The 10,354-nt window shown below is 38.5% G+C and overlaps 2 protein-coding genes across 2 annotated transcripts in view; one reads left to right on the forward strand and one right to left on the reverse strand.

Moving 5' to 3' along the window:
• The first annotated feature begins 291 nt into the window (after positions 1-291).
• Positions 292-10,354, forward strand: part of LOC135208439 (zinc finger protein OZF-like) — a 34,128-nt gene continuing 24,065 nt past the window's right edge. Inside the window, exon 1 of the mRNA XM_064240623.1 lies at positions 292-452. The gene's annotated coding sequence lies outside the window, so the exon portion shown is untranslated. The remainder of the gene's footprint in view (positions 453-10,354) is intronic.
• LOC135208288 (uncharacterized) lies at positions 4,038-6,335 on the reverse strand. Its single transcript, XM_064240391.1, has one exon. It carries the CDS (start codon positions 6,333-6,335, stop codon positions 4,038-4,040), a length of 2,298 nt encoding a protein of 765 aa, XP_064096461.1.

Here is a 10,354-nt window from a genome sequence, read left to right on the forward strand (position 1 = left end):
AGGGAATTTTTTTCTAATATTGTTTTGGACCTGTTCTGTTGCTATTCATATTCCACGTTTCAAAATCTTCAGGAAGAAGGGGTTATTACATAAATACGTATTATTCATTGTTCCTGAACTGCTGAAAGCTGCCTGAGGTAACTAGAAACTACTTACTCGATTTTGAAGTCATAAACAGATTGGTTAATAGCCAATTGGTGTTTAAACGACCAGTCGTTTCGCCAGTTCTAGTCAGTGACGGTAGTTTCACCCAGCCGTTTGTCAGTTCATTTGTGGTCTCCAGTGTGTTAAGGTGTGAGAGAATTAAAACTGAATGTAAAGTTCTTCGAATGTGTAGGGGAACGAAAGAACCTTTCCTCCTTAAGTAGTTTGATATCACTCGAAACTCGTTACAAAATTGATTTCTGTACACCTGTTTTATGAAGCCCTTTTCTAGTGGAATTTGAAAACCGGTAAATTTTCTTACATTAGTTTTGTTTTGAAAAATTGCTTATGTTAGCCTGTGTAGACTCTTCTTACCATGCCCCCATCCACTACCTTTTCTGCATCATCTCCCATCCCGTCCTTATTCCTCCATTCCAATCACTCTCCCCGCCTTCCCTTGGTTTTTCGTGACTCCAGTCATATAGATCGCTATCATGCAACCAGAATATAGATGTCTTTGACTGTATTTCAAGCAACAAATAACGATCATAATACTATGTTACTTGGCGTTTCATATTGAGCCAGTTAATGAAAGATGTTAAGAAAACCAATCACAATTTGACACTTGACACTTCCTAGTTGGTTAGTTATATTTGTTTTGTGTGATTTTTGCCTATTGTAATCTTGCTATAGTACATTATCAACATTTGGAGTAGCCCATTGTTTCCGCAGAATTGTAAGGGGCCTCTGGTGGTACTAACACAAGTTATACAATAGATCATTTGTCTTGTATTGGCCAATTAGATGCGGGATGCTTTATCATTTAGCATCAGTTTCGTTTAGTTTGAATTCTGACCCAGCGCAGTATCTGCATAACAAGTTAATTTTTCATTTAACGTTCAGATGCTTGATCCTTTAAGGATAATTTCATCTGGTATGTACCTACCTCTAATGATTTTGAGGTAGCCGAATATTTCTATAGGGTTGTATGGTTCAGCATTAGTTGAATTTTGACAGGAGCATTAATTTGATATCGTTGTTCTTAAAAGTTTGAGAGATTCAGCCTAATTTTTCCATTCATCATATAGTGTTATTTCATAACTTGTTATATAGAGCTTTGCATATATTTGGTGATTTGCTGATGAAAACGGACACATGTATATCTACCTATCTAGAGTCTGTCAAGTTCCTGTAACTTCTTAATCTAAGCCTTCTTTTTCGTTGGAGCCTCTTTTTTTTTTTTATTGTAAAATCAATGAGAAGGATATCCTGGAAGATGACATAACATTACTTTGTAACACCCACTATTTGCTAAAAATCCACCTGACAGGACTCCATAACCATTAGTTTTAAATCTACTCCAGTCATGGATAGTTTCTATACCTTTACATGCTGAATGGGAGTTCCATAAATATTTGCAAGACCTTCCATAATACTGGTCTGTTGATGATGTCAAATGCCTTCTCGTAATCAGCAAAGACAACCAGATATGTTTGAACAAACGCATTTGATCTGTGCAACATCTGCCCTTTCTAAAACTAGCCTGTTCATCTCTTGAGTTTTTATCCGCTTCTTTCTCAGGCCTTTAAAGAAGAAGCAGTGTGTATTTTAGCATCACAACCAATATAAATGCAGTGGCGCTAAGATACTTGACGGTCACGTCTTTGGTACTTTGCTATGACTTTGTTCCCAATAGGTACTCAGTACTACTCACGCCACGCCGTATTTCCTCATTCTGTGAGCAACACATGTCTAGCTAGTATATATTAATGTATTTTTCAGGTAGAATCGCCTGTTTTTCGTTCCTTATGTTTCGTAATTACGCATTCCGCTTGAAAAGCTGGGCATTAATTCATTAGTATATTCAGGTCTTTTTCAGATTCTGTTTTTATCAATCAAATAATCCTTCTTATTTCACTTATTCTGTGGCGAAAAAGATGGACTTATAGTGGACTGTATTATATGCTTAACGTTGTTACTTGGTCAAAAACCGCTAAAAGCCTTACGTAACAACTCCACAAAACTCCCTTTGCGGTTTCTAAATTACGGGGAGATATCTCTCAACCCAATTCATTATTAACGAGGATAACACACCAATATCGTTAATGAATAGTAGCACAATTAAGTACTTTCACTTACTGAGCAGTCCTTGTAGACATGAACTCAGATCATAAATCGCTTGGCGAGATACGACGAGAGGTATACGCCTCTCTCTCTCTCTCTCTCTAAATGTTGCGAGTACTCACAGGTTGATTTTCAGACCTTAGAGGACCGCTGTGTTATCTCGTTTCTAAGTTATTTGCATAACCTTAAGATATGAACACAATAAAGGTTTATCAGATCAATTCATATTCACCATCCACGAAACTGAAACATAGGAAAAATGAAATAAAATCGAGGGATATTGAAACGCATTTGATAAATGTAAAGTTAAAATCAATTTAATAACTAAAAGTTAAACATATCAAAGAGTAATAACATATAAGTGACAAATGAAATTAATCACTCAAGGGGAATTGTAAATCAATGGCACTCAAATGAAACAAATTACGACAAATTAAAAGAATCGGCAATCGCCCTTTCTAAATCCACACACACATCACTACCCACAACTAGATAACAGGTCACCTCAAAAGTTGAGCCAAGAAGCTGTCCGTTCCGTCCTGCATTCGGGTTTTGTTGGGGAAAAGAGACAAGTTATACAATTACCACGAATGTAGAATTAACGTACAAGGTTTTCATGAACATAAAAAACTTTACAATAATTATCAACTTCGTTGTCAAAAATAAATTCCAAATATAATAGTGTGCAACTTCAACATATTTATTAAATGTAGTGAATTAATTGGTGGTGTGTGTCAATACAATTTTGGGCGATATCATGCCCATACAGTGTACTACGCACATTCGCATACACACCCCTAGAGGGGCACGCAAAGGAGCGTTCAGAGGGGCGAACTACTACCCTTCTTTTCCCCTCCCGATCTTTTGACCTCTCCTAATGGCTTCTCTGGCGAGAGGCACAAACAAGACCCAATGACACCAACTCTTACCATACGTAATATGCGCAATACATTCACCAAGAACAATTTGTACAATACGATAAAGACAAATGAATTATCATAACCAAAACAGTAATTATACTTCGTTACTAAAACGTCTACCGACGTTATGTCAAAAGACTTCGTCTTTGTGTAAAACCATCTTTTCGGTGCTAACCGCACCACAGATACTACGTACTAGAACATAGCAAAATCAGATAAAATAATGTTAAGAGTGTCATTCTCGAATAGATGTGGTTCTTTCACCCTTATTATGTCATGCAATGTAGACGTACATATCTTTGCAAAATATATGGGCATGCGAATGCATTTGGTTTTCACATGAATACAAATACAGTAACATAGTTCCTGTCTGTCGATTACCTGACAGACGGCAATACGCAGTGAAAATCGATCAATAATTTCTTATGAGACAGACACTAATACTATAATAAGACAAATAGCATGGAAACAAGTGAATACTCAAAAATATTAGAAAATAAAATCGTTGTGAGAGGAATTCCTCACACCCTCCCCCACCAAAAAATTCATACGACACATGTATAGTGTCCTTATAACGCTCCTTCTCGAATCAACTGTTTTCTTTGTTCGTCGGCCTTAGCAGCAGTTCTTCTCATGGGCCGACGATCAGACATCACTGGTGGTGGGGAACCTGTTGAGGTCGTAGGTCATCCTCTGCAACACTCTCTAGGCCGTCTCCTACGTCCTTGGTTTCGGCCCTCTCCATCGTCTTCTTTGTTGTCATGTTTATATGACTAGCCTCGTTTGAGGCCTCGCTGGTCTCGCCTACTTCGTTCTGTCCGCTTTCTGTTGTTGATTCCTCTCTGATTATTACATTCGAGTGGAATGACTTGATTCAATGGTCCTTGTAAAATTTCTACTTGCTGTTTTTATCTCGACTGTCCTTATAACATTATCAGGACCTGCGTGGAGTTTCTCGATGATTCCCAAAGGGTACTTGTGTCTTTTACAATTATCATTTACTATAAGGACCAAATCTCCTATGCTTAATGGACAGATGGTTGAAGACTCGATGTTTCTGTGCCTCTCTCTTAGAGAAGACAAATAGTCAAGTAGCCACAATTTCTCAAACTTTCTTATCGTCTCACACAGTCTTGCATAGTTCTCCCTCAATTCGACGTTCTCATTGAAAGGTACGTCGACGAACTTGTTCAAAGGAGGAGCCATTGTAATAGCTCTGCCGTATAAGAGTCTAGCAGGGGTGAGCGCGATGTCGGCGTTATCTTCGTTGACATATGTTAGTGGCCTGTTATTGATGATGTTCTCGGCTTCAGCGACGATGGTATTGAGTTCTATAAACGAAACTCTTTTTCTGTACACGGCCCTATGTAAGCACGATTTCACCACTCCGATCAGTCTCTCGTAAAAGCCGCCTTTCCAAGGTGATCGGGGTGTTATGAACTTCCATTCTAAATTATGATCCGTCAGATAATTTCTTACTTCTGGCTCTTCGCTGATATCTCTTAGAAACTTACTGGCTGCAATGAAGTTTGGCGCATTATCACTTATTAAAACTCTCGGAAGTCCGTGTCTTGCCGCGAATTGTCTAAAAACAAAGAGGAATTCTTGTGCATTCATGGATTTGCACACATATAGGGCAACCGCTCTTGACGTAGCGCATGTAAACAACAAGACATACGCCTTCTCGTTCTCAGCTTCATTTTCAGCCACATTAATGTTTCCCGTATAGTCGACGCCAACACAGGAAAAACGGGACTTGTGATAGCTTAAACTCGTTCGGGTGGTAACGGGGGAAATCCAGGCAGAACTTAGAGGTTGATTTTGTGCTTTCTTACACAATAAGCACTCTTTCAGGATCTTCTTAACGGACTGTCTCATTTTTCCAGCCCAAAACTGTTGTCTCAATATAACCACAAGTGTATTCGTGTTGCAGTGCAAGTTGAGTATGTGATAATGAGACACTATAAGTTGCCATAAGGCGACGTATACTGGATGCTTAGCGAATTCTGGCAATTCTGCATTATGAAGTCTTCCTTGGCACCGAATGACACCACTTTTATCAACATAAAGTCCTAATTGTCTGATAAGATTCCTTAACTCAGAGGGAACACTAGAACTGGTTTGTAACCCATTAGTCAACGCATAATATAACGTTGGAAAAGCTTGACGCTGCATGATTCTGATTAAAACAAGTAAATTATTACTTTCCCTGAATTTATCAGGAAATATTCTTCTCCCAAACAAGATCAATCTACCTACGATCCTTAATGCGTGTTTCAATGAGGAGAACTCAGAACAATTAAATACAAGTACATCATCATCAGGGTTTCTCAAAACTGGTTCTACAATAATTTCATTTACATTAACAGACTCTATGTAAACTACATCCTCTTGTTCTGGAAACTTATTTTTGTCAATAATCCAGGTCGGGCCATGAAACCACAAACCTGACTTACTCAAAAGAGACATTGAAATACCTCGCGTAACTAAATCAGCAGGATTATCCTCGCTCTTGACATATAACAACCTGATGTTATGACTGGACTTCAAGTCCTTGATTTCCTTTACTCTGTTGGTTACAAACACTTCTTTAGATCTTTCATAAAATACCCAACTCAAAGCTACTTGGGAGTCACTCCAAACAGTACAATCTGAAAATTTATCCCCAAAAATCTCTAACAAATGAACAGCTAGGCGCATGCCTATAGTCAAAGCAAGTAATTCTTGATGGGGAATAGTGAGTGAGGGGCTCGGGGCTACTCGAGACTTACTAATTAGCAAGTGACTTGTGTGCTTACTGCTAACAACATACGCACAGGCTCCATAAGCCACATGAGAGGCATCAGCAAATACATGTAAGCTACAAGTTCCTTCATTAAAACAAGATCTAGGGACTTTGATCTCCTCAATAGAATTGAGTTGGTTTAACAATTCATCGAACTCTTTCTTTAAATCCATCATCAGTTCGTCATCCCAGTCAGTTTTCAGTTCCCACAATTTCTTCACAAATAGTTTTCCCTTGATTGTTACGGGGGTCAATATTCCCAAAGGATCAAAGATGGTTGAAAGGAGAGACACAACCTTTCTCTTAGTCAAAGTACAAACATTTCCTAGATTATTCAAATATGTAACAATCTGAGAAGGCATCTTTACACTCAATGAGTCATTACAGGTATCCCACAAGAGACCGAGTAGTTTTACTGCATTCAGGTTGACAGTATCTGGGCTATGTTTATCATTAAATGAACTCAAATTGCTAGCCCATTCTCCCAAGGCATATTAGCTTCAACATAATTTGGTTTACCTTATTACTCTCGAGTTCTAAATCTTCACATTTCTCATAAGTTTTCATAAAGTTATCCACATAAAGGGACTTCTTGACTGAGCTGGCGATGGGATCTGAATGGTTTTGCAAATGATACTGTATTGTCTGATTCAGCAGAAAAGGTGAACAAGTAGCTCCAAACAGTAAAACCTTAAATCTAAAAGTCTTGACATCCTTAAAATCTCTATCAGCAAACCATAAGAATCTTGTGAAATCTCTGTGATTTTCATTAATCCCTATTCTAAGGAAAGCTTTACTTATGTCTGCTACTACAGCATATTTGTTCTGACGAAATTCCAGCAGCATATCTGTCAATTTCGTCGCCAGATTAGGTCCCGCATGTAAACAATCATTGAGGGTACTTCGCATGGTGTGACTCCTTACTACTTGCATTGAAAACTATCCTAATTGGAGTCGTAGCAGATTCCTTGAAAACTGGGTGGTGAGGTAAATAATGATTAATGCCATCAACTGGATCAAAGGAGTTATCTTCTAACTTTACCTCCTCAATAAATCCTAACTTAACATACTCATCTAAAACAGACTGATATTGATCAAACATGACTGGTTTAGACTGAAAGGTTCTCTTAAGTGAATATAATTGACCTAAGGCTTTTCTATAACCCGTAGGGGGTCTGGCATCGCTCTTAAATGGCAAATCAATCGTATATATGTTATCAGTCTTTACAATAGTCTCATTGAAATGTTCGATCGCTGCTTGATCGTTTATAGGATCGCGCATCCTTCCCGATTGCCCTATCGTATCTAATGACCACAGTCTAGAAATATCCTCACCGTCAAGAGGATTTACAGGAGCAGTGACTCTCGAGCAAACTATACTCTGTGTACTTATTACAGATCTTACATTTTCATCATCACTGATAACATTACAAGCCCAATTGGGTATAGGACCAAAAATAACAGCACCGGCGGTGCTACCAAGCAAACATACATCATCATATTTATCGTGACAATACACAAATGCATTATAATAATCAGCACCAATAATCAAACCTATATCACTGAGGGTATCTGATTCAATATTCTTATCTGCCAGTTTAACACCTCGTTCTTGCAATCGCAGATACACGGTGTGTAGACCAGGTGTGTGTATGGAAGTGTTAACATGATTACAAACAACAGCATTTAATTTGATACGTTTAGTACCTGCTCGAACCATTACTCTTACTACATCAAACATTTTAGTTTCAACATTATCTCCAAACGGAATTAATGTAAGTTCCACTTGTTTTATGGGCACTAAGTTCAATTTCTCAACATCATCTGGGTTAATGAACGTTCTTTGAGATCCGCTGTCTAAAAATGCTCGAACCGGGATCCGATTCCCATCATTACTCAATAGAAGGGTGGCTGTCGGTAACGCTGTCGGTCGAAGAGATGCGACATTTTTCACAGCTACTTGATTACTGTTAACATTATTCTGAGAATTACTCTGATTACTCGTGGCCGCTGATTTCTGGCTAGTACCGAAACTAGGCTGCGATTGAGCAGTTTCTATAGGCTTATTATCAACTCTACTATGGCCTGATTTGGTGCTAGAAGGTTGCTGAGACGAATTTACATTGACGCTCGTAGAATTAGGTAATAGTCTAGCACATAGGAATGTATGATGTTTACCATTACAGTTAAAACAATATGCCTTACTCTTACTGTTACATTCAAATAAACGATGACCCTTTCTTAAACAACCAAAGCATAGTTGTAATTCATTGATACGAGCTCTTCTAGTCTCTTAAGTATTGTATTTCGTGCAGACCTTACCGCTGTGTTCGCCTTGACAAAAACAACAAGAAAAAGTTATTTTCTTAGGGGTATTTTTGACATTAGTTCTGAAAGCACTACTAGGCGAATTAGCTTGACGCTCGTTTTTTGAACTCGTGTTACGATCCTTGCCACTCTTAACTGGGTTGGACGGTGATGGTGTGGGGTTATGCATATTACTTCTACCTAAACGCTCAATTAATTTCTCAATGCCCTTTCTCAATTGATCTACACTGAGTTCACAAGTATCATATCTCTGATACAAGGCTTGCAATGTTTCCTTGAATAAACACCGCTTGATAATTGCTTTCTCATTAGAGTCGCCGCTCGTAATACCTGGTAAAGCGTCTAACTGATGAACGATGCTATTCCATTTCATAAGGAAATCCATTAGTTGCTCTGCATCATGCTCAGGGTGCGGTAAACTTAACAGCCGATTTCTTAAGTTCTCTTCTAATTTCCCAACGTTGGAAAAACGAGTTTTCAGTAGGTTTATCGCTGCAGTATAATTAGCTGGAGTTATAGCTAAACCCTCAACGGTTTCGTGTGCTTTACCCTTAAGATAACTATTCAGCATAGTAAACTTGATGACATCATTCATGTCCTGCCTATCATGAATAACTGCTTTAAAAACAGTCCAAAAAGGATACCATTGCTCAATTTTGCCATCAAAAGTAGGTATCGTAATTTGAGGCAACTTAGGTTGTGGAATACTAGGGGTAGCAGGTACCGCAGGTGTCGGATTAACAGGTGTGGGCGCGGGCGCTGGGGCGGGCGCGGGTGTGGGTGCTGCTAACCGATCGGTGAGTTTGGAGATTTCGTTGTCCGCGCTAGAGAGGTAACCGTTAGTCCTCGTTATAGCATTTACTAATTCACGACCCTTAATCTCCTTATAATATTCAGAAGCTGCTGTCTGTAGTGAATCAGCTGCTTTCTGAAGGGACTCTAAACGCAGCTTAATTACTGCTGTAGACAACTGTTCAACACGTTTTACCTCATTCAAACGTCGTTCGATTTCACTTATAGCAGCCTCATACAAAATGAGTGCATTACTACAATTGTCTGCATCCATGGTGAAAATTTTAAGGCAAAATCACCTTACAAACATACAAAGTTGACAACAACAATTACAATATAAATCTCAATAATATCGAAGTAACAATACTTCTTCGAAAAACACTGATACACAGAAAAACATTCAAGTTAACAATCTGTGTTCTACAAAAATAATACTGGTCAATACCGTATTACAACTCTTATTCAAAAGTCAAATTGCAATGAGACGGAAGAATACACATCGTCTCGTTACATCTCAATACTTATATGTGAACCACATCTACCTTCAAAAAAGGAGAATGACACTCACCTAGTTGTCGACCTTTTATCTTTGGTTGGCGTGCGTGTGTGTGTGTGTGGTTGTTCAAAAAACTATGTGCCAGCATAAAATGACTCTAACTAAGGGAAAGGGGCTGTAAACAATCCAACAACAAACGATGGTGATATAGAATGATCTGATTCCAAGTTACAAAGTCCAAAATAATGTGTTCAGTATCCAGAATAACCAATTCGGAAGTGTTTAAACATCCGGTTCGAAGGACCAAGAAGGGAGAGAAGCTGTGGCGAAAAAGATGGACTTATAGTGGACTGTATTATATGCTTAACGTTGTTACTTGGTCAAAAACCGCTAAAAGCCTTACGTAACAACTCCACAAAACTCCCTTTGCGGTTTCTAAATTACGGGGAGATATCTCTCAACCCAATTCATTATTAACGAGGATAACACACCAATATCGTTAATGAATAGTAGCACAATTAAGTACTTTCACTTACTGAGCAGTCCTTGTAGACATGAACTCAGATCATAAATCGCTTGGCGAGATACGACGAGAGGTATACGCCTCTCTCTCTCTCTCTCTCTCTCTCTCTCTCTCTCTCTCTCTAAATGTTGCGAGTACTCACAGGTTGATTTTCAGACCTTAGAGGACCGCTGTGTTATCTCGTTTCTAAGTTATTTGCATAACCTTAAGATATGAACACAATAAAGGTTTATCAGATCAAT

The sequence above is a fragment of the Macrobrachium nipponense genome, chromosome 35, assembly GCF_015104395.2.
Source record: "Macrobrachium nipponense isolate FS-2020 chromosome 35, ASM1510439v2, whole genome shotgun sequence".
Lineage (NCBI taxonomy): Eukaryota > Metazoa > Arthropoda > Malacostraca > Decapoda > Palaemonidae > Macrobrachium > Macrobrachium nipponense.

What these genes read in the sequence shown, in the direction of transcription:
- LOC135208288 (XM_064240391.1), bottom strand. Translation starts at nt 6,335, where the DNA reads ATGCCTTCTCAGATTGTTACATATTTGAATAATCTAGGAAATGTTTGT.